Source organism: Sphaerodactylus townsendi, linkage group LG02, assembly GCF_021028975.2.
Source record: "Sphaerodactylus townsendi isolate TG3544 linkage group LG02, MPM_Stown_v2.3, whole genome shotgun sequence".
NCBI lineage: Eukaryota > Metazoa > Chordata > Lepidosauria > Squamata > Sphaerodactylidae > Sphaerodactylus > Sphaerodactylus townsendi.
This window is the reverse complement of record NC_059426.1, coordinates 55,954,939-55,978,598: the sequence shown is the minus strand read 5'-3', so window position 1 is coordinate 55,978,598 and position 23,660 is coordinate 55,954,939. Positions and strand designations below refer to the sequence as shown.

Here is a 23,660-nt window from a genome sequence, read left to right as displayed (position 1 = left end):
CAAACTACAAATGAAGTAAATAAATCATCACTCTAAAAACAATGGGAAAGAGCTTTTAATTTCCCAGGACACACCGCTGCTAATTTTAAAGACAGCTTTCTTTGGCAAAGGAACTTCAAAGAAAACACAATGAAGCCGACAAATTAGAATTTATAAATAGGTTGCTTTATTAACTGGGACGCTATTAACATTCACTTAATTTTTAGTCACTACATATATTAACTAGCATAGTATACCTGTGGAGACGTATCACCTATTACTAGTGTTATGAATGGTCATCCTGCTTATCTTTAGAGTTTGCATAAACATTTCATGGCCCATTCATCCCACTTCTCTTATTGGTTTGTGAGTGTGCGTTTTGGCCTGCTAAAAATGTGGGCTGTGGCCAATGAAATCCGAAACTACACTTCATGGTTTATTAATCCCACGGCACACATTTCTATATCTGTAGGCTCTGGTCCACAACGATCTAAGCTACAGTAGATTTTTAGCCACCTTGAACCAAGATACACATATTTACACTGGCGTAATGCCCATTGGGCAAGGTGGGTAGCTGCCCAGGGCATCACCTTGTGGAGGGCATCAAAATGCTGGGTTCATTTTTGGGTATTTTAGTGGTTTTCCATTTTTGGCCTGCAGGGGGCGCAGTTTTTAGGCTAGCGGCACCAAAATTTCAGCGTATCATCAGGAGACTGTCCTTATGCTACCCCCCAAGTTTGGTGAGGTTTGGTTCAGGGAGTCCAAAGTTATGGACTCCCAAAGGGGGTGCCCCATCTCCCATTGTTTCCAATGGGAGCTAATAGAAGATGGGGGCTATAGTTTTGAGGGTCCATAACTCTTTGGGGTCCCTGAACCAAACTGCACCAGAACTTAGGGGGGTATCATTCGGGCAGTCTCCTGATGAGACCCCCCTGAAGAAGTTTTGAGACTGGGCTGCCTTCAGAAATGTGTCCCCCCACAGCCTGCAACCTCCATGGCTGACAGCAATGCAGTAAACTCAATTGCAAGAAAACAGAGAGATTCTTGAGAGCGCAAATTTCTAGGATGTTCCTGCAGGGGGTGTATTTTTGGATGTATTGGCACCAAAATTTCAGGGTATCATCTGGAGATGATGGCACCCCCCAAGATTGGTGTAGTTTTGGTTCAGGGGGGCAAAAGTTATGGACCCTCAAAACTGTAGCCCCCATCTATTAGCTCCCATTGGAAACAATGGGGGATGGGGCACCCCCTTTGGGAGTCCATAACATTGGACTCCTTGAACCAAACCTCACCAAACGTGGGGAGTGGCATAAGGACAGTCTCCTGATGATACGCTGAAATTCTGGTGCTGATTTGTCTAAAAATGTACCCCCTGCAGGCACCAATGTCCTGGTGCAAAAAAAATTGGTCATGGTGGAGTGGCCGCCCGTGGGGGGGGGGATCCAACTCAGGTTTTGCCCAGGGCTACAGTTTGCCCAGGGCTGCCTCGTTACACCCCTGCATATTTAGTGGCAAGATATTTCTTTGACAGGAACAGCCACAGCTGACTCATCAGCCTAAGTTGATGACAGGTGACCTTGCCCGCTCTTGCCACCCCTTTAACCAACAAGAGGCCCAGTCTTTATTACAAACTTGTTCCATTAGTGGGAGTGCAACCCCATCCAGAATAGGAATAACTTGGATTTTTACCCCTCCTTTCTCTCCTGTAAGGAGACTTCAGGTGGCTTACAAACTCCTTTCTCTTCCTTTCTCTACAACAGACACTTTGCAAGGTAGGTGGGCCCGAGAGAGTTCTGAAGAACTGTGACTAGTCCAAGGTCACCCAGCAGGCTTCAAGTATAGGAGCAGGGAAACAAATCCAGTTCACCAGGTAAAAGTTCTCTGCTCATGTGGAGGAGTGGGAAATCAAACTTGGTTCTCCAGATTAGAGTCTACCACTCTTAACCATACTGGAATGGAGAAACACCTCAGTTCCTGAATTAGACCTTCCCCCCACCAGTACCACATCTGTCTTGTCATAATAAAAGTTTCTCCATCTTTTATCCCAAAACTGCCTCCAGGCACATGTTCACAGTTGCCACGATCTCTCTGGAATCTCCTGGAAGTATGAGACAGAGCTGACTATCATCCACATATTCATAGCAACTCAGCCCAAATCTCAAGATGACCTCTCCAAGTAGCTTCACTAACACTCTAAAAGGCATGGAAAACAAGAAACTATGAGGAATCCCAAAGGACCAGTACCCCCTCCATTGCAGCATGAAACCAACCCAAACCCCAAGGGGCGGTCCAGGATGCTGTGATAGTATTAAAAGCCAGAATTAGTAGGGTTGCTGTCATGGATCAGCCTGCAGAGACCACAGAAAAAGAGAAAATAGAGACACACATCAGTGTGAGCAGAGAAGAGCAACCACAGGCAGAGGAAGGCTCACAGTGTTTGTAACCTTCTAACTCGGCGAGCGGGAGGGGGCATCTGTGCCTGAGGCAGTGTTGCTAGAGGGTTCATCAAAGCTCTAGAGTCTGGCTCTCTCTAGAAATATAGACTACACTGGTCTATAAGCCCAGCAGCATAGATCACTAACTGATAGCAGTAATTAGGCTGATGCACTCCACTGGGCTTTAACGGCCAGAATGACCTAATGAGCAACAGCTGCCTCTGTTATCCTAACAAAATAAGGGCCTGCCCTATTCTGACTTCGGGAAGACATATTTTCTCATTCTGTCTGTTTTTCACAATTGGGGACAGAGGATTAAAAAAAAACCTTTTAATTGATTTTCTGGAAATAATTATGCAGAAGAAGATAATAAACAGAAAACAAGAAAAATAACTCAAAAATAATAAACAGAAAAATACCTAACCATAAAAATAAAACACAACCAAATGGAACTTAATACTCTATCAAACTAACATGTAGACATAATACAACTCTGAAAGAGAACCTTCTTTTACCCCATCTAGCATTCTATTCTTAAATGATTTCATCAACACCTATTGATATATATCAATTTAACAAATACTTATAACCTTAACTATTAACAAATTTGTAATAGAGGAGTTATGAGAACCTTGTTGGTCTCCACGAATGAGTCACAGAGGCTGTCCACACAATCCTGAATATGTTAGGTGGAACGCTTAGGATATACAGAACAGCAGATGCCAGTGAACAACATGGAGGCAGGTTGGTGTACCACAAGTACACTCGTGTGAAGCAGATGCCCTGTACTTGTGAATCTCCTGCCCCAAAAGAATGTGAGGAAGATGAAGCCACGACCTTGATTGGGATTTATAGAGTTGCTTCTGTACTTTCCCAATTTAGACTCCAACAAGACAACAAGGCAGCAGAGCTGTTTGTTTAAGCCTGACTGTGGATTGACTAAGAGCAAAAGGGACGAACGATGGGCAGCGAGCAGTCCTGAACTTTTTGCGAGCCCAGGGAGCTCAAGGCGGTTCTCCTCCCAACACTCCTGTGAAGTCTGTTAGGCTGGCTGAGGTGTGCCTGGTCTAAAGTCACTCAATGGACTTCACCAATTGAGGGGTGGGAGCATGAGATTTGAACTCAGACTCCCTAGATGCTAGCTCAGCACCCAATATACGACACTGTTGAGCTCTTCCCCCTCGCCAAACCCAGCCCACGCATCAAAACTCCAGCCATTTCGCAACCCAGAGTTGGCAACTGTAGAGTTTTGCCCCCACCCACCCCGCTTCCCGGAAGGCGAGACACAAAAGGGAGGGGACTGCGGCTGAGAATGGAAACCGAAAGTTGAATGGGCGTTGCAGCTCAGCCGGGAAAAAGTTACTCGTGGACAAACATTTCCTGCCAATATGGCTGAGAAAGAGGCTTTTCTTTTCCCTGTCCTGGTGGCGGGGAATTGGGGCTCGCGTCTTAACAAGAACCTGAAAAACAAACTCTTGTGTTACTTCCAGAGTAAGAAGAGGTCGGGCGGAGGAGAGTGCAGGATCCAGGTGGAATCGAGCCATGGAGAGTCGATTACCGTTCACTTTGCGGAGGATAAAGGTGGGTGGGGTGCTTAGGCACTCGAGTCTGGATGTGTATATTTATGCGGACGTTTGTTCATTGTGACCAGCTGAAACTACGCCCTAGTCATTATCCTTTTAGGGTTACATCTTTGCTGACCAGCGTGTTACTCTGGTGCAAACTGCCAAGGTAAACAAGGCTTGTTTTGTATGCACGAAAAGTACGCAGGTATATTATTTTATTTTTGCACGGCAAAATAATATGCATTCTTTGGAACGCTGATAATTTGTTTCAAGAATGGTTCCTTTGTAATAATCACCTTGCGTTTTAATTAGTAGTGGCTTAGAAGAAGCCCAAATAAAACTTTCCCGAACAGTTGTGCCCACTGTAATGCCAGTAAGTTTAAATGTACAATTTGTCAAGTAATTTGAAGGAGGCAAGCAAACCAGGAATATCAAAATATTATAGAAAAAGGCTGGTCGGTCTGGAGTAAAGAACGGTTTTGATAACAAGGGTTGTTTTTTTTTTTGCTTGTTTTTTAATGAAGGCAACTTCCCGAACTGGCAATTTATAAATAGAATGTTAGTTTCACTTACAGCTTTGAGTCCTTGAAAAGAAACACCTGGTTTCTGGGTCATATTCAATATTGCTTGTTGGCAACAACTTTTTAAACTAAAAATTTACAGCTATTCTTGGGTAGTAAAAGTAATCCAGTTGTGGAGTAAAGGGAAGCTGTTTTACAAAGATATTCAGAAGCCAAAAGGTTTTGTGTCAAACCTTGGATCTTTGACCCAAACCAGACTCTGTAACTTTATTGGAAGACACATAGGTGGGAGGGGGAAACCTGGTTCTGGCAGAAGCTACAGCCTACAGCATATATCAAACCCCGTTCCTCCGCCCCCGCTCCCTAACATGCAATATGATCCCACACTTCAGAAGGCTCGAAAAGCAGGAATGCTGGATGAATCCAGGTCAAATGATTAACCTATGAGAGCCTCTTCTCAGGAAAACTAAAGTGTTTTGGCCAGCTCTGAGGAACTCCCCTCCCCCCTGGGCCTCTTTGATGGGTGCCTGGCTCCAGCCTGACAGCTTGCTAGTTTTTGTTCCCCACAACTCCCCAGGAGATTGATTGAGCCTAACTGTATGGGGTGAGAAGAGAGAGAAAGGAGACATTTCAGGCCTCAAGTCACGTGTCATCCTTCAACCCCCTTTTCTATCTAGTTCTTTGTTGCCAAAATATGAACCTTTCTCTATGCTATTACCATGTAATGTTTCTTTTTAAATAATTACATGTCCTTCCCACCAGGTCCCAGGTTCAACACAGTCTCATTTTCTTACCCTTCACTCTTCATCTTCTCTATGCTTTCATTCCAAAGTACCCCTTCCTGCCTTCATTTTCCCACGTCCAATTTCTGCTGTCAGAATATGTTTTGCTCTCCTTGATGTACTATCATTTCTTTCCCTTACGCCTGGAACAGTCTTTCAGAATACCCATGTGATCCTCCTTTCAAATGGATGCTCAAAATTACCTTTCCAGTAAATCCTTTGGTGCACCTCCTTTAGTTGTCCTTCACTATCGACCATAGTATTTATTTTATTCATATATTTTGTTCATTTATTTGTTGGATTTATATCCCGCCCCATCCCCGCAGAGCTCTGGGCGGGTGATAACATAATTTAAACATCATATAACTTTTAAAATATAAATCCTAATTTAAAACCTTAAAACCAATTAACAGAAATACATCTGAACAGCATATGTATCCTGTTTATCTTCATCTTTCACTGCTTTTTCTCTGGGACAGTGTTTAATCTGCAAGATTTCTCTGGGACAGTGTTTAATCTGCAAGATTTCCTTACATTCTGCAAAACATGTTGAGTTTACATCATATAAACATACTGAGAAGGAATCTGATGAAGGGAGCTGTGAATCTCAAAAGTTTATATCTTGAAAATATGATCTGCCTCCTAGGTGCTACTGGACTCAAGTTTAGCTATTCTACTACAGACCAATACAGCTGCCCTCTGAAACTGGGTAAACATACTTGATTTTGTTTTAGAGTGTATCTGCATTGGTCTGTAGTAGAATAGTTAGATTTGAGCCAAGTATTTCTGTGTCTCCTGGTTACATGCCAATAATCCAAACAACTTTTTAATGGCTTTTCTCTCTTTCATTTCAGTGAGGCAGAGAGTTCTTGGCATGAAGACCCATGAACTCATCTTACCAGGGGAAGAGAAGTTAAAGCTAACCGTCTCTCTGCCTGCAGTGACAACTGACGAAAATGAGTCACAACAGGAACCCAATCCCAATAATCAAGTAAATATATTACAGAATTGAAGCATTCTAATCTAGGCAAGTTCTTCTGTTCTGTGCCTTTTGGCCATTTCAGGAAACAAAGTCACAGGGAGTATACCAGGTCATCTCTTTGCCGTCTTGAGGACCTTGTTTGGATAGAAAGGTAGAATGTGCTGCTGGCAGGCAGGGTGTGGGATACTGTGAAGGCATGGCCAGGACCTGCAGGACCAAACAGGCGGCAGATAGCAGCATAGCCAGAAAACAATTCAATGGGTCAGGGCAGGCATCAGGCAAAATCGTAGTCAGAAGTCAGTCCACAGGTTGCGGTACAGGAGATCCAATAAACAGGCTGGGAATTGGCAGTAGACCAGGCACGCAGAAGTAACAGGTAACACACTTGTTGCACCCAGGCAGAACCAAACTCAAGGCAAGGCTTATATACAGAGCCTTGCCCACAGGGCTGGGATTCTGCAAGGAGTTAATCCCCATCAGATGCAAGGAGTTAATCCCCACTTCTATCTTCCCATATCTTGCTGCAAGATGAGCACTTCTCCTTTGCTCCTACAGCAGCTGCCTCTGCTTCAGCCTTCTGTGCACAGCTGGCTCATCCCTGGGTTCCCTAGGAGGATCTGCAGGCTCCTCCACCTGCATGGCATCAGGCAGGGAAGGGCTGGGAGTTGGCTCTGCTGCCTGCTCTTCCTCATGAGCAGCTGCACCTTGTTGTCAGGTTCTGCATCAGAGACCTGGTAAATACCCTGGGGCTGGCTCATGGCACAGAATATAAATATTTTAAATAAATAGTAAATTATATGTGTCCAACTGTAGAAGCCCAGAAGAAATTATGGAGAGCAAAATATGAGCTATTCCAATTGCAGAAACTGTCTAATACATTGTTTTTAAGTCTTGTTTTGAGGAATTCCAGCATTCTTTGGAAGTTTATTCAGAGTTCATCGAATGGGTCAGTAAAGGAGAACACTTCTCTGAAAGGCATCTTTCTCATTGTTCTTCCATTTCAATTTGTTGGCACAGAGGAATGTCAAATTGACTCCAGAGTCAGTTGACATGGTGTGATGCCCATCCTGTCTTACCTGTGCCTTGTATGATCTAGAACATTCCTTAGAGTCCTTTGCAGGAGGCTGGGATCCATGACAGTGCTCAGAGATTCCCCAGTAGCTAATTCAATGCAGAAATAACTTTTTGAGAGTTATTTCATGTTCTAGGTGATGTGTATCATGTTCTAGGTCATGTGTATCATTCTCTATACAACCAAGTCTCCATCATAGCCAGAACTACGGAAAAGGTTGACTATGTGAACCAAGCTATAGTTTGTGTGTATAGAAAAAATGTTGACTGATTAACGGTATCTTTCTTTTAGGACTCCATTGAAGTCAGTCAGCCTCAAGAGCCCAGTAAGTTATTTCAAAACACCTTGGAAAATAGTTAAAACTTACTGTTGTGTATAATCCTCTCCCACTTCTACAGGAGAGATAATTTTTAAAAATAACTGTTAAGATATTTTTGTATTGTACTACTAGAGATCCACGGTAATGTAGTGGTTAGGAGCAGGTGGATTCTAATCTGGATAACTGGGTTTGATTCCCCACTCCTCCACCTGAGTGGCAGAGGCTTATCTGGTGAACCAGGTGTGTTTCCGCACTCTTATATCCCTGCTGGCCCAGTGTTTGGGCCAGTCACAGTTCTTTGGAACTCTCTCAGCCCTACCTACCTCACAAGGTGTCTGTTGTGGGGAGAGGAAGGGAAGGGCGCTTGTAAGCCACCTTGAGTCTTCTTACAGGATAGAAAGATGGGGTATAAATCCAAACTCCTATTCTTCTAAACTTGTTTTACTCAGAAGCAAGCCCTGCTAATTTCTGCTGAATTTCCTCATGTGGTTGTGTTTGCTGTTAACCAGGTTTGCTGAGGTTCATACTCAGCAATGTGAGCAGGATCTCTCTTTTTTCAGGCCCCACTGCGAGTATTCTTAGTCCCATGTTCTGTTTTCTTGCCAGTGTGCCATTAATCATGAATGACTACTTTCATTTTTAGAATGAAACTTTCTTAAAAGTTGTTCTTAATGTTTCCTTCTTTTAAGGGGTACGCTCAAAATAAGGCAAATTTGTCCATCAACCCGCTAAGGAGGATAAGACAAGTTAGTTTTCACCTGGGAAATCTTGATGTCAGTGTCAGAATGCTTGACTAAACCTTGAGCTCATAAGCAAGGCCTGCTTCTCAGTCCCTATAACAGATATTCTGTGAATGTTCTTAACAATACGATGACTGATATGCTCATGCAAGGAGTACAGAGATTTGGGGTTCTTTTAAGTGCATGCTGCAGGAGGAGGAAACGTTGGCATCACCAGTCTTCCATATTGCATATGCCTCCATTGAAGATCTGGGGTGAAAGAAACATACCATGGGAAGTAGCCTTTGTTTTGAATTAGCTTATTTAACCGTTGTTTTGAATTAGCTTATGTATTCATAGAGCCTGACATCATACCCTCTACAAAGCTTGTTCAGGGATGCCATGGGCGTGTGCTTAGTAATATGCCGACTTGCAGTGCTTTATGAAAGCTTCTTTGATCTGCTTTCTAGTGAGAGAGCAAGGTTCTAACTTTGAGGCCACTTACGCAGATCTGCAAGCAAGAGGAGAACCTGAGGTGCCTGAAGTCAGTGTCTCTGCTATGATAGTATCCGAGAAAAACCAGGCATGTATAAAACAAATCTTAATTCCAGATAGGTTGTACTTTTGAAGCTAAAAATAAGTTAGGCAGCTTGATGGAAATTATTCAGTTTCTTTAATGAGGTACTATTCTGTTTTTAGGAGTCCAACCCATCAGGAATGTTTGAAGAGAAAGGTAAGGTTTAACACCAAATACATCATCCAATAAATATGAAACTATAACATAGACAATAGATCAATGTTATTTTTTTAAAAAAAGATTGTGAGTTCTGTTTTTCCTTTTAGCATGTTTTAATGAAGTGAAATGGGGCAGAGTACTAATTTTTAAAAAAAGAACATCAAAAGTGTGTTCCAATAAGCAGTGTGAGTCCCAAAATATTTACATAGAAGCCTCTCATGTAGCTCATAGTGCCATCATAAGGTCTATTCAGAATCCTACTTAATATATTCAGTGGGGCTTGTTCCCAAGAGAATGTTTTTGGAATTGTTCTGTATAAGAACAAAGCGAAAAATACTTCAACTATGTACACTTATGATAAGTTTACATTCAGTATTTCAGACATTTTAAATTTACATAAAAGAAGATGACATCTACAGCTTTCTTCTGTAGCCAAAAAATTCTATACTCTCCCTCCACTGGCAATGGAGGGTTTCGTGCTGCTCCTAGATACTCCTATCATAGCCTTGGACTCTGAGGCCCTTCTATTGGAAAATGGGGAGAATGTTTTAAAGGGCCCCCTGGACAGGGAAAATGACATTGCCCTCAAGAAATCTCACTAGGTGCTCTCCCTTGGCATCAGGGCATCCGCAGCTAGAGCTATTGCCATTTGAATGGGTGATCTGCTGCAGGTCCTAGAGACTGACCCTCTCGCTTTTTGAAGACCGCTATTTAATGAATAAATTTGAAGGGTGGCTCAGTCGGCCACCGACACTTATTTGGATATGATCCAATTCTGTACCCGAGCCCAGGCTTCCATTGTGTTCGTGAGAAGGAGCCTTTGGTTAAAAGATTGGAAAGTCGATCAGCTAACCAAGAGCAACTTGGGCCACTGGGCAGATTGCAGGGTGGCTCCTGTTTGGAGGCCCTACCCTGGACGAGGTCCTGGTATAGACACGTAAGGAAAGTTCAAAAGCAGTGCCCTTCTCATCCTTGTTTCCAATCAGGGACAAGCATAAAAGAGAAATCTTATCCCCTTCCTCAGTACCTTCTGGCAGCAGTTGGGAGCCAGAGACAACAAGGGCTTCAGATCCAATAGATCTCTGCTTTATAGGGCCAAGGGCCAGAATAAAACATTGCCAGGAGAAGTCTCAAGTGCCCAAGCCAAGCTCTGCCTGACTCCTGCATTGGGGGTCACCTGCTGAATGTTGCAGAAATGTGGGGAAAATCCATCTTGGACATATAGGAATTGAGCATTATTCAGAAGGGTTACCAGAAAGAGTTCTCCTCTCCACCATCACATGCAACCCTGGGACTCAAGGATGCCTTTCTTCATGTGCCTATTTACCCAGCCTTGCACCATTTTCTATGCTTTTCATTGGGGGACTAATACTACCAGTGCGGGGCCCCTGTGAGCCCCCAGAGTCTTTCCAATCCTGATCACATTCATAGCAGTCCTCAGATCAGGGAAGTGCACATCTATTTGTACTTAGTGTACAGATTGGAGCATCTTCAGAATGAAGTTTCAGGTGGGAGCTGAAGAAAGAGACCCAAGCTACCCTCCACTTGCTTGAAGCTCAGGATTCCCGATAACTGGGACAAGAGTCACTTGATCTTGAGCCTGGACCTCATCCACCTGGGGACCAGAGTAAACACCGAAGTGGAAAGTTTTCCTACCCACAGAGAAGCAGGTGAAGACCCGGGAGATGGTCAGAGCCTGTACAGAAGGTGTCAGGTGGATCTGATGGAGTTGGCTGCAGTACTGGGTTTTTTCCCTCTGGTGATAGACCTGGTCCCATGGGCAAGATTACACACCAGGTGCCTCCAATGGGAACTTCTCCCCTTCCAGCAACAGATCTGCAAAAAAAGGCATAAGGTTATTAAGCTCCGAAACAGCTTGAAAAAGGACCTGGAGTGGTAGGCAGTCAGGTCTCATTTGAGCCAGGGCTGAGTCTTTTTGCAAGTGCCGCAGACCCTGGTAACAGACACGAGCAAGGTGAGCTGAGGAGCTCACTGCAGAAACCAGGTAGCGCAAAGTCATTGTTCAAAAGTGGAAAGCTCAGTCAACATGCACTGGTTGGTGCTGTGAGTGGCCAGTAGAGGCCTGCATGTTTCCAAACAGCTCCACAGAGGCCATCGTGTTCTACTAAGAACAAGAACATGACAGTAAAAGTTCGGATAAACAGACAAAGAGTCACTCCATTGGGAAGCTCCCCTACTGTTCAGTTGGGTGCAACAATCCTATAAGCCGATCGTGTATGAGGGCACACCACCACGACATATTGGCTCAGTTGATCAAGACTGGACCTGGGGGAGTGGCCCCTAAAACCAGAAACCTTCCAAACAGTTGCAAATCATTTTGGAAGTCCTGCACTAACTACACCCAATTCTGCTTAGCTGCTGGGCTAACCATGACCTACTATCAGATCTTTTAATCTGGACATGTTTGAACCTGGGAACTTGTGCATGTCAGTCAAATTTACCATTGAGCTATGGCCCTGAGTAGCCTCCAGGGGTGTTGAACTCATTTGTTATGAGTGCTGGATATGTGACTTGGCCAGACTCAGGATGTGTGTGTGTGGCTACCAACCCAGATCAGCACTGTGTGTGTGGGGTGGTGGTGGGCTGCCTCAACTATTGAGCCTGCAGCAGGCTCACCAGCCCAGAATGGCACTGGCTGGGGTAGGTGACACGGCAGGGCAGCTGCAGCTGGCGATTCCGCAGCAGGCTTGCAAGCCCAAATAGGCACTGGAGGTGGGGTGGTGGTTGGCACTGGAGGAGTGGTTACCTCAGCTGACAAGTCCACAGCAGACTTACTAGCCCAGATCAGCATGCGAGGAAGGTGCCTTAGCTGGTGAGTCCACACTAGGCTTGCCAGGACAGATCAGGAGCAGGGTGGGGAGGGTGCCTAGACTGTCCAGCCTGCTGCTGGCTCTCCAGACCAGATTGAGGTCAGGGGGTGATTTCTTGACTGACCTGCGCACAATGGGGTAGGTTGGATGCCTGGACTGGTTAGCCCACAGTGGGCTCACCAGGCCAAAACAGAAGCGGGGTGTGTGTGTAAAAGTCACTGTTAATATGATGGAAACATAGCCAGTTGAAGCCATTCCTGTAGCTTAGGAGCCTCCACCCAGTTTAACAACACCTGTATCAGTTAACCGTCATAGGAGCAGCTGCTAATGATGAGTAATCAAAGTATTTGGGGAGGACAGAAGGTGGGAGGGAGGAAGCTGGTGTATGCTTCACTGGTAAGGAGGGCTTTTCTGCCCTACCAGAGTTCTTGGAAAAAGTTTATTCGGTATACCGACAGGGATTGATTTTATATACTTCGTTTTTTGTTGTTTTGAATGGTTGTGAATAAACATAAGCTGTTTACGGACCCTGGCTGGAGTGGGTGGAGAGGAAGAAGCTGAAAGGTCACGCTGACCAGCAAGCCCTTATCAGTCTCCTTGGAGACGAGAGGTGTGGGGGGGAGGGGCAGATGTTTCCAGCCAGCAGAACTTTCTTACAGGGGGTGAGTGGATTCTTTTTTTAAAAAATAAAGCTTTATTAGTTTCATATAAACATTAAAAATGAAACAGTAATACAAACAATACATATATCTATACAGTAGGACAATTAACGATTACGCATAATTACTACCATTTTCTGATCACACAAAAGAAAAGGAAATATGAAGAAGGAGAGAAAGATAAAAGAGGTGGGTGGATCCTTGGCCTGTGAGGCCACAGCAGACTTGCAAGGTGCTCAGATGGCTTGTGGACCTGATAAGCCCGCTCAGGGTGCCAGATCTAGACCTTGGGCACATGTTTGACACCTCTGGTGTAGCTCTTAATTTTCAGCCTTCTGCTTTTCAGTTGGTGAATTTGGCTTATTTCACTTAGAACTCCGGTTTAAGTAAATCATGTTTCTAATCGATGGACTTCACTTTGTCCTTACCTGCCTTTTTAAAATTTCAGGCCCTCCAGAAAGTGCTTCAAGAGGCAGAATAAAACAGAAAGAATTCCGTGTGGAGATAGTGACAGCTGCTGGAGAGGACATCGAGGAGGAAATTGTGGAGATGTACTTTGAAAATAAGAAGAGATCTGGTGGGGGACCCATTAAGTCCTGCGTGAAAGATGGTCAACGGTTAATTATTACTTTTGAAAAAGAAGAAGGTATTATTGTGAGGACAGTCTTTTGGGATAGGGGATGTGGATAACAGAGGGCCATGTGTTGAGGGACAAGTTAAATGTGTGTGGGGTTTTCTATGTACCTGAAACAGACAGTTAATATTACAATGAAATCTGTCAAGATTGGCTGATCCTTCCACCTAAACAGTTGTGTGTTTGCTTCTAATTTAACCACATGTTGGCTGTTTGCATGGCAGCCATTTAGTGATCTGTCCTGTGTGGGGAGGTAACAGCAGATAAATGGTTCCTAGGGATTTTGCTTGGGGGCATAATAGTTTTTAGACCATTAAAATTTGGAGTGTTGTGGGGTTTCTGGGCTGTATGACTGTGTTCCAGTAGCATTTTCTCCTGATGCTTCGCCTATCTTTAGAGGCGAAATGTCAGGAGAAAATGCTATTGGAACACAACTGGACAGCCCAGAAACCCCACAACACTCCAGTGATTCTGGCCGTGAAAGCCTTTGACAATACATTAAAATATTCTTTGATGTTTCTACATAAAGGCATAAATCATAGCATACACATTCCCCTTTTCCCCATTTTTTTTGTACTGAATGTCCAGCCTGGTGGAGAATTCTGCATAACTCAAAAGTCTCGCTGTTTTTATGTTTGGGTTAGTTGTGATAAAAAGATATTACATTACTGTTGTATTTGGAAATGTTGGGTTTTCTAAACATCAGGATAATTACACTATAGAATCCTTGGTTTTGATTTCAGGCTGGTACATCCAAATTTTATTAGAAGTTCTAAGTGGCAGTGCTGTTTTAACCAGAAAATTGACTTCTTTGTCCTCTGAGACTCTAGAATCTGTGGTAAAACACATCATTGTGGTTGGTTCTGGTGGGTTTTCTGGGCTGTGTGGCCGTGGTCTGGTGGATCTTGTCTTAAGTTTTGCCTGCATCTGTGGCTGGCATCTTCAGAGGTGTATCACAGAGAGAAGTCAACAGACACCCACCAGAACCAGTTGAATCCAGCCGTGAAAGCCTTTGACAATACATCATTGTGGATTACCTATCAGAAATATGTACTGGGCATTTTAAACCACCACCTTTTGAGTCATTGGGCAAAAGAGGAGACAGAAACAGCCACCTTTGAGTACTTTTTCCAGGCTGTGTGCTAGAAATTGGAGGGCTATCCTGAGAACTTGAGCAGATCCACATGGCAGTTTGAGACAGGTTTTAGTTCGGAAACCCCCCCCCCCCCGGTTAACATCTGTGGATCCTGCTGTCCCTCCCCTCTTTTAGGGGATTGGTTAGTAGGTCGCCTCTTATTGTATTATTTATTGTATTTGATATTAATACTCTGCTTTTAATGGGGTTTTAATGATTCAAAGACTATAGAGCCATTTACTGTGATTTATTTAATGATCTGAGATTTATTGATTTTATTTTGTGCTCTATTTGTATATTCATGTCCACCGCCCTGAGCCCTTCGGGGGAGGGTGGTATATAAATGAAATAGATAGATAGATAGAAAGATAGAAAAATAGATAGAAAGAAAGAATATGCTAAACTTAGATTTGGTTTTGGCATTGCCCTTGAACTTGATGGCTGGATTTTGATACTCCATTAATTTGTCATTTTTTCCTTCTGCTTCTATCTAATCAGATGCTCTAGAAGTCTTGCAAAGAAAGAATCACGCAGTAAAGAAAATTGCACTTCATGTCCAGAAGTGTCTGCCAGAGATTACTCAGCCACACGTACTGACTTCTCGAGTTGTGCTTGAGAACGTGCCGGAGACCATAAACCAATGTATGCTGATTCTATTGGTAGAAAATGTCAGTGGCTTATCTGAAGAAGACTGTGATTTCAGTGTGGAGATTATACCCGAGGAAACTGTTGCTGTAATTACACTCTTCAAGCCTACTGGTAAGAGGAAATGGGTAACTGAGCATAAACAAAAGCAAGTGGGAAGATTCTAGGGGGAGAAGTCTGAAGAACTGTACATCTGCCCTTCCTGCTCTCCAATAGCACCTTGATACAGTTTGGTTGCAAATGGATTCAGAACAGCTCAGAAGTGACACTTAATAGCTGAACAAGTAGCTAGTCCCTCATTTTTACTGACTGTTCTAGATAGTCATTGCCAAAGCAAAGAGCTATACTTCAGGAGGGAAAGATCTTTGGATTGGAACAGGTATTGCTCAGTGCATACTGTAGCTATTGATCCAGGACTACCATTTTTATTGTTTTTAAACATATTGACTGTATGGCTAGCAGGGCACTACAGGAAACCAGCTGAGAGAGCTAATTCTTGAGCTTGAATCCCTGGAACAGGGAGACTTGATGGCAAGCCAGGAAGTTGAGTGGTCCTTTACACCATGCATATAAACTAAGTTAATTGATAGCAAGAACATCGTAGAGGCAGCTAGCTGACTGTGGGAGATTTGGTTATTGGGGGGCATCACTGAAGGATTTCGTATGCCACCAGTGTAGAGGTGCAACTTAATATTTTTTTAAAAAATCTGTTCACAGACATAGATGAATTCATCATGGCGTTCAATGAAAACCACAGGGTTAAGCAACTGAACATTTCTGCACGTTCTCTGGAGGTAACCAAAAGCATTCTGGTTGAGGACATCCCCTCTGACATCTCCAGTGATTTTATTGTTATCCATTTTGAAAGCAAGAAGCATGGAGGTGGGCCGGTGCTAGAGGCCAGTTATCTTTCTGAAGAGAATTCGGCCATCATTACTTTTCAGTATAGCAAAGGTAATCTGCCATTAATATACTTTCTGAACTATGTTTGGGCTAACAAAAACATCTCCCTCCACACACACACAAAAGATTTGGAGAGAGAACTGGTGGGAAGAAGCAAATGTTAATTTGGGCTGGTTTTAGGCTTCCTAAGACCTAAGTCCATTAGTGTTAGCTTGATATTCGGAATTCCTGGCTTCAGTTTGAGAGGACTACAATAGCCTGAGTAGGGAAGATGATGGATGATTGAGGGCTGTCAGGATAGGCTGACATACAGCAGGTGGTGCAAGTGAGCAGGCATTTGACATTCTGATCCAATATCAGAGGAGCATGGCTGTGATGTCATGTGCTGTGGGACACAGTCAGCATGATGCTGCTGCAGTCATCTGGTTTGTGGGATTCCTTGAAGCACCTTCCCATTGTGTGAACAGACTGCTGGGCTTAACGGGCCTGGGTTTAATCCAGCATGTTCTCCCCCCCACCCCCGGGTCCCTTTCTTGAAGCAAGTATGAAGACGTTGAATGGGAACTAGAATCCTGCTGTTCTAAGACTAGAACATTGATGTTTGGGTTTCTTTTTCACACATTCACAACATATTGGCTTAGGTTCCACTTGTGGCCCAGAAGCTTGGCATCAGGAGGAAAGAAAAAAAAAAGGTTAGGACAGTGAGAAGTGCCGTGTCAGCATCCTTGTCACTTTAGGCCCCAGTTCTTAAGAATCTAGTCTGCTGTTGCATTCTTGTAGCTACAGGCAAAGCAATGCAGAAAATTGGGTTGGATCAGGGGAGACCACAGAACAAATTGCTCTGCAAATTTGAACCTGACAGCTTTGGGAATATTGAATTCTTACCTTTAAGCTTAAAAATACTTTCTGTTGTTGTTTTCACGGCTGCCAGTTCTTTAGCTGGTTGTTGGCCTTCTGTTACAATCGAGCCTCACCTAGAGGCCTAGGAAGCTGTAATGTATCGGCATAGTGTTCATGCAGATCCCAGCAGGGCTGCCTTCTGAATCTGACAGCTGTTAATTATTATGATCGTTATTATTATTAGAAGTAATATCTTGCTCTTTCTGCTGTCTCAGAGTCTCAGTCTCAGATCAGCTAACAATATAGCTAAAATACAATTTATAAAAATAATAAAATACAAATTGGAACCTCATATAAAGATAGTTCTAAAAACTAACCAGGGTAGGCTAATCCACCACCACCACTCCATTTAAAGATGGAAAAGTGGGTGGGGGGGGGGAGGGCAGCAAGAGTAAGGGAGGCCAGCCAACTGGACAGTCAACAACCCGGAGAAAAACATATCCTGTCTTTTTAAAGGATTAAAATGGGATGTTATTTACTTACATAAGATAAAAAGCTTCGACTGCCCATTTTGACACATTAACCCTCTGTTAAAGCAACAGGACATTATTTTTTTAAAAGCGGTTAGTAATCCTTATCCTTAGAAAGGGCAAGCAGGTAACCTAAAGGCACGGGTAAGGCTTACATCATTTTTTCCTGTACCCCTTTCCCCTATGTATTTGGTTTTTCTTTCTGCTAGGCAGCCCCTTCTCCCCTTCTTCTTTTCCATTCTCTCCTTCCCATACTACCAACCAACCTTTCTTTTATATGTCCCCCGCTTTCAGCTTTATTTATTCTTCACTTTGTCTACACTAATTTTTCTGCATTGGGGACCAAAATAGCTTGTCCATTGTCCTCCATTTTATCCTCACAACAATCTTGTGAGTTGAGTTAGGTTGAGAGGCTGCCGTGGCAGAGTCAGGATTTGAACCTAGGTCTCCCAGATCCTAGTTTGACATTCTAATTATAGCACGCTGGATCTCAGGTTTCCCTCCTTCCCTTTTCCTGAGAAAAGTCTGGCCCAGTTGCAAAGGTCATGTGATAGCTAGTCATTTGGCTGAGTTGTGTGGTAGTCTCTGCTGGGCCTGGCAAAGTTGGACAAGTTGGGAAAGAAAAACGCACAAGGACAAGTCCAAACTTGCGCTTCCCCCTCAAATCAGCTAAATTAAGCTGAATCGTAAGTGACTTTTCCCGTTTTGCCTCCCCAAACAGATGGAAGGCTTTAAACTGGACCCAGAAGCCCAATGTTATTAGACTGCTCCCTTAGTTGATAAACTATGCCTAGAAGATGGCGTGATAAATGCCCAGACAGCGGCTCATTTAATTAAGGAAGGCTACTGCAAGGGAGAAGGAACTGTTGAAGATGGACTATTTGGTAACCTTTATAGGAGACTTTTGTCTCCTCACTGGTGAAACAATTACAGCTATTTACCAACATTAAACAGTGCTGCATTCTGATGACACCTTCAAACCCATTTGTCGATCCTAGCATTGTATCTTGCAGGGTTTTAAACTGATTTTATATTAAAAATAAACTGAATGAAAAAAGACAGGTTGTGCAGATGCTTGCTGCATGAGGGTGAATTGCAGGACTTTATGGTAGCAGATTGCCTACTGGTGTTTGCTAGCCCTGACCTAGTGGCCTATTGTGCATAAGGCATCTGTTGCACAATGGGAGCAAATGTCTGTCGGAACAAGATTTCTTGTACAGACGTATTTCTCAAGTCCTGCTTTCAGTGTCTAGTCTTGCTGCACCAAGCGAGATTGCTTGTAGCACGAACTTAATATTGCTTCGCCACCAGAGCAGGGAGATTTTCCAATGAGCACAGCTTTCCCTGGACCTCTTTCCTTCACCCACAGCCAGCCTGCCAAGCTCCACCCTTCCCACTTCTCATACTGCTGTCCATGCTTTCCCCCTTGCCCTGTTGTTGCTGGCTTCTTCTACTTCTCTAATGCTTATTTCGGTATATCAATGTATTGATATAACAGTTGGCGTTTGCAAGAAGCAACACAAGCATGGTCTCTTTCTGGCTCCAGCCCACATCCCTTACTCTGCTTCTGCCCTCCCTGATGATCAGGAGGGCTTTTAAAAACATTTTTTCAGACAAGTTTGTTTTTTTAAAACAAGCCCCTCTCCCGCAGCAGCAGCAGCAGCGAGAGAGAGTGTGTGTGTGTGTGGAGGTGAAGGGTGGGGAGAAGCTTTATAGTATTGGGACTACTGAGTGTTATGAGATCTGTGCCTTTAAGAGGGGTGGAGTTAAGGGAACCAGGAATCAGAGCCTTGTTAAGACTAGCTGTGGTGGGCTGCCTCCTTTCGTGTAAACAGAGAAACACAAGGAGACTACACTTCAGACTCACCACACAGCTGAAAGGCCCAAGGTACATGTTCCATGATTCCATGCCAGGGTAGAAGGGAGGGAAGCAGTGGTGAACTGGGTATCCAAAATAGTCCTGGTAAAGGCCTTTCTCTTTCCTTTTATTGATGCTGTTATTATTTGGGGCGGGGGGGGTGGGGAGATTAACTTCCAGTGTTTTGAATTTGTTTTGTTTTAGATTTCAGATTTTTCTGCAAAGTTTGGGCCTTTTTTGAGTTTATGGTAAGATCTGTCTTTCTCTGGCTCCAGTCTCTGCTTTTAGATATCCCCGGAGAGTCCATGTTGAGAATTAGATATATTGATAAATGCGGGGAGGTGATGGTGGTGGAGCTCATTCATTATGAACGAGGCTGAGGAGTGGCAGCACATGGAGCTATGTTCTCTTTTTTGGTGACTGTGTTCATTATAACTTGCAAGGCAGACTTAATAGAAACTGTCTTCTAACTGTGTGGCTTTCCCCCTTTTTAAAAGATGTAACTACAGTCTTGGCACAGAAGCATTATTTCAACCAGTGTCCGGTTTCTGTTCATCCGTACTACAACTTGTTGGGCACAGCTTTATACGGGAAGGCAAGGCCACAGCCTAAGATGCCAGAACCAATCGGAATCGCCTTGGATCCATACCACTGGCAATTTTTACAGCAGAATAGGCGTTTACTTCAGGAAATAGATCATGAAATGGCCAACTTCTGTTGTGAAATACAATGGCCCATCGGACATTGTGCATGTCCAGAAGTTACGATTTATCCTTCACATGCCTTGTTAAAACAGAGAAGATCCTTGGCCAGGACCTGGAGTGAAGGTGCTTCCAGCCAGTTTGCTCAGGTTCTATCAAGGCAGAAAGTCGTAAAATGCAAAGTGATTGCTGAAGTGTGGGAAGCTATAAGAAATGGTGTAGTAAAAGATGACATTTTGATCCTCCCAGATATTCCACAGGGAATAGTTGTCTTGGTGGGTGCAGAAAAAGATGTGGATTGTGCAGAGCAAGAGATGAAGGTGCTCGTAGGAAAGGCTGTTACAAAGATTGAAAGGGAAAGGCAAGCAATAGAGGTGATTGTGACCGTGGATGCTGTAAAATACGCCATTTTAAAAAATGCTGGACTACTGGAAAGTATTGGTGTGGAGTATCCAGACCTAAAGATTTCCTATGACACTTCAAAAGAAAGTATATGTTTGTTTGGTGTAGCTGCTGAAGCTTTTAAAACAAAAAGTGATATCCTTGAAAGAATATCCAGTATGGCCCAGAAGCCTATTGATGTTCATGCTTACATATTAGTTTTTCTACATCATGTCGATCACGAAACTCTGTCACAACTCTTATTCTGGGCCAAAAGAATTAATGCCTTTTATGAGCTTAAGGAGAAGGTGGTCCTACTGACAGGAGTAACTCCTCATGACCTTCTACAAGCTGAAGGAGAAATGAAGAAGGATCTGGACTACAAATGTATTGAACTGGAAGACAATTTGGTCATTCAGAAGAGGGAGTGGAGGGAACTGACCAATAGTTTGTACAAGGCTCATAACTGTTCAAGTGAAGCAATCATAATTAACGAGTTGGACGATCGAGTAGTCATAGCAGGTTTCTTCAGAGAGGTGGCCGATGCTGCTCAGAAGCTCTCTGATTTTGTTGATAGTAATACTTGCATTCAAAAAACTATCAGGACTAAATCTGAGGCAGTTACAATGTATGTAGAAAAGGAAAAACACAATACTTGGCACAGCCTAGAACAGCGTGGTGTGAAAATAGATTTTGGAACGCAAACAAGTCACAGACTGATTTCCCTTGCTGGCCCGAGAATAGAGGTCCTGAAAGGAATTGATCACTTCAAACAACTATTGTCTTCTCTGTGTGCCTCAAGAATGATAATTGATAAACCAGGAGCCAAAGCTTTGTTCAAGGAACAAGAACATTTGTATATTACAGGGGCAAAACAACAATTTAATTGCTTGATCAGGCTTCAGGAGGATGGGGAAGAACCTGAAAAGGATGACGACGACGACGGGAATATTCATGAAGGATGTGGAAAGTTGTGTTGTGAAGTAAAGATGAGAAATGGTGTTGTAGTAGCAGTTCGTAAAGGTGACTTAACTTGTTATCCAGTTGATGTTGTGGTCAATGCATCAAATGAAGACCTGAAACATATCGGTGGTCTCGCAGATGCCTTGTTAAGAGCAGCAGGCCCTGAGCTACAAAGAGAATGTGATAATCTTGTAAGAAGGCATGGACAAGTGAAGCCGGGCTGTGCAGTTATAACAAGTGCCGGGAATCTACCATGTAAACGGGTGATTCATGCAGTCGGGCCAAGGTGGAAAAGTTTTGAAAAGGAGAAGTGTGTACTGCTGTTAAAGAAAGCTGTGAGGGAAAGTTTACAGCTGGCAGCATCCCATAATTATTGCTCCATAGCTATCCCTGCCATCAGCTCTGGGATCTTTGGATTCCCACTAAAAGAGTGTGCCCATTCCATTGTGACAGCCATCAAGGCAACTTTACAGGAATCTATTGAGACTGGCTGCCTGAAACAGGTGGACCTGGTGGACTTTAAGGATGATACAGTTCAGGCTTTCACTGATGCTTTGAATGAAATATTCAGAGATGAATCATTTCCATCGAGAGGCGAATCCTCTTCATCGAACCCTGAAACTGGGAACCACCCCAGACAGAGAAGAACAGAATATAATGGAATAACTACTCCTGAAGGTCTGGTGATAATACTACACCAAAAAGGAATTGAAGATGCTTCAGTAAGTATATTAATGCAATTTATAGAAGCCACTTTTTATGGGCCTTTATATTATAATAATGTGCAGTAAGGTTAATCCTTGAGTTTTGGTGTCTATTTGTTCATATTACTGTGCACAGCTAAAAATGAAGTTAGAATCAACTTGGGAGGAAATGCAGAACAGAACAATTTGGGTCGTCTTAAGCAGGTCTCTGGAGAGATGGCACATACATTTTCTAGTAAATAAAAGTTTTTTGCATTTTGCATAGTAGCCTTAACTGTGTAGAGTAATAAGCATTAATTATATGCCCTAAAACTGTTTTGTGGATAGGCACTGTACAGCTCTTTATCATCTCCTGCCTCCTATGCCATTACTAACTTTATTTTAATTTTTTATTGTGTTGGTCTGTTTTGCAGATATGTATTTAGATTTGAATGACAGTTAAATACAGAATTACTAACATTATTTACGTTTATAATCTCATTTCCTCTGTGCTGACGACTTGGAATTTTTTCCAGGTTAGTCTGGGACAGTCTTTACCACCCCTTCTAGAAAATACCCACTCCTTCAACAACATTGGCTAAATTTCCTTATCATTGCCTTCAAAGAAATCCTTTTAAACAAACTGAGTGGGTGGTCGTGGTCACAAAACTCTCTCTCATTTTACTCATCTGCATCTTTATACTATTGCTGTAGTGTGTGTCTTGAAGCTGGGAGGCTAAAGACTGACCTCATAGAGATTGGCGCATGGTCACACCTTTACCTGTATATGTTACAACAGATACCAGTTTGCCTACGAGTCCTAGGGAAGCTTAGTGCTCCTGCCCAAAACCAATATCTTCAGTGATCCTTAAGGCAGAGAAAGGTAACAGTGGAAGGCCTGAAGCATTATGTGGTGGCAGAAAACCAGTCCCGGTGCCTGCAACTGAATATCAGTGTTTTAAACACTAAACTGCTCCCTGTTGTAGTCTTAGAGGACTACTAGCACTCAAATTTAGGTTGCTAAAAATAAAACTTTAAAAAATATGAAGGTTTAATCAAATGTCACTATGTATAGAACAGTCGCCTTGAACAAAATGAATTATTTTCTGCTCTTATATAACTAACTATCCCTTATCATTGCCTTCAAAGAAATCCTTTAAAACAAACTGATAGGGTGATTATGGTCATGAATCTCACTGTGTTGAGTATTGCACAGCTGCAGGTAAATTGTAGAAAGCCTGCTGACGCATGCGAAGTACACTCATCTATATGTTTTCTGTCACTCAGCTATTTTTCTTCCCTTTCTCCATTTTTTTAAAGACTGATGTCATTGTCAACAGTGTTGCCAGAGACCTAAAACTTGACAAAGGCCCACTCTCCAAAGCTCTGCTGGGCAAGGCAGGGTCTGCTCTCCAGAAGGAATTAGTCACACAAGGCCAAGGAAGAATCATTACAGAAGGCTGTGTGTTAAAAACAAAAGGCTACGCTTTGGGTTGCTCTTGCGTACTCCATGCAGTTTTCCCTGGCTGGGCCCAAGGTCAAAAATCTGAAGACAAGGTAGTATTGGATCCGTTGCAATACACTTTGAATGTCTAAATGGATATATTTTTAAGCAAATATATATTTAAGTGTACATGTCTGACTCTGAAGAATGCTAAGTGAGAGTGACCAAAACTTGTTCAAGGTCACTTGTTGACTGGGGGTGAGGGGTAGATTTGGACATGGGTCCTTTTGAACCCACAGCTGGCCCTTTGAACCCATGCATACCTCTTTGTGCACTGCACCAC

General features: G+C 43.2%; 1 protein-coding gene across 1 annotated transcript in view; it reads left to right on the top strand.

Moving 5' to 3' along the window:
• Positions 1-3,691: 3,691 nt before the first annotated feature.
• LOC125427308 (protein mono-ADP-ribosyltransferase PARP14-like) overlaps positions 3,692-23,660 on the top strand; it is a 38,451-nt gene continuing 18,482 nt past the window's right edge. The window contains exons 1-10 of the mRNA XM_048486548.1: positions 3,692-3,995; positions 6,137-6,273; positions 7,628-7,661; positions 8,845-8,957; positions 9,074-9,107; positions 13,049-13,246; positions 14,868-15,128; positions 15,732-15,968; positions 19,643-21,912; positions 23,194-23,430. Coding sequence (XP_048342505.1) covers positions 3,803-3,995; positions 6,137-6,273; positions 7,628-7,661; positions 8,845-8,957; positions 9,074-9,107; positions 13,049-13,246; positions 14,868-15,128; positions 15,732-15,968; positions 19,643-21,912; positions 23,194-23,430 — 3,714 coding nt within the window. The 5' untranslated portion in view covers positions 3,692-3,802. The remainder of the gene's footprint in view (positions 3,996-6,136; positions 6,274-7,627; positions 7,662-8,844; positions 8,958-9,073; positions 9,108-13,048; positions 13,247-14,867; positions 15,129-15,731; positions 15,969-19,642; positions 21,913-23,193; positions 23,431-23,660) is intronic.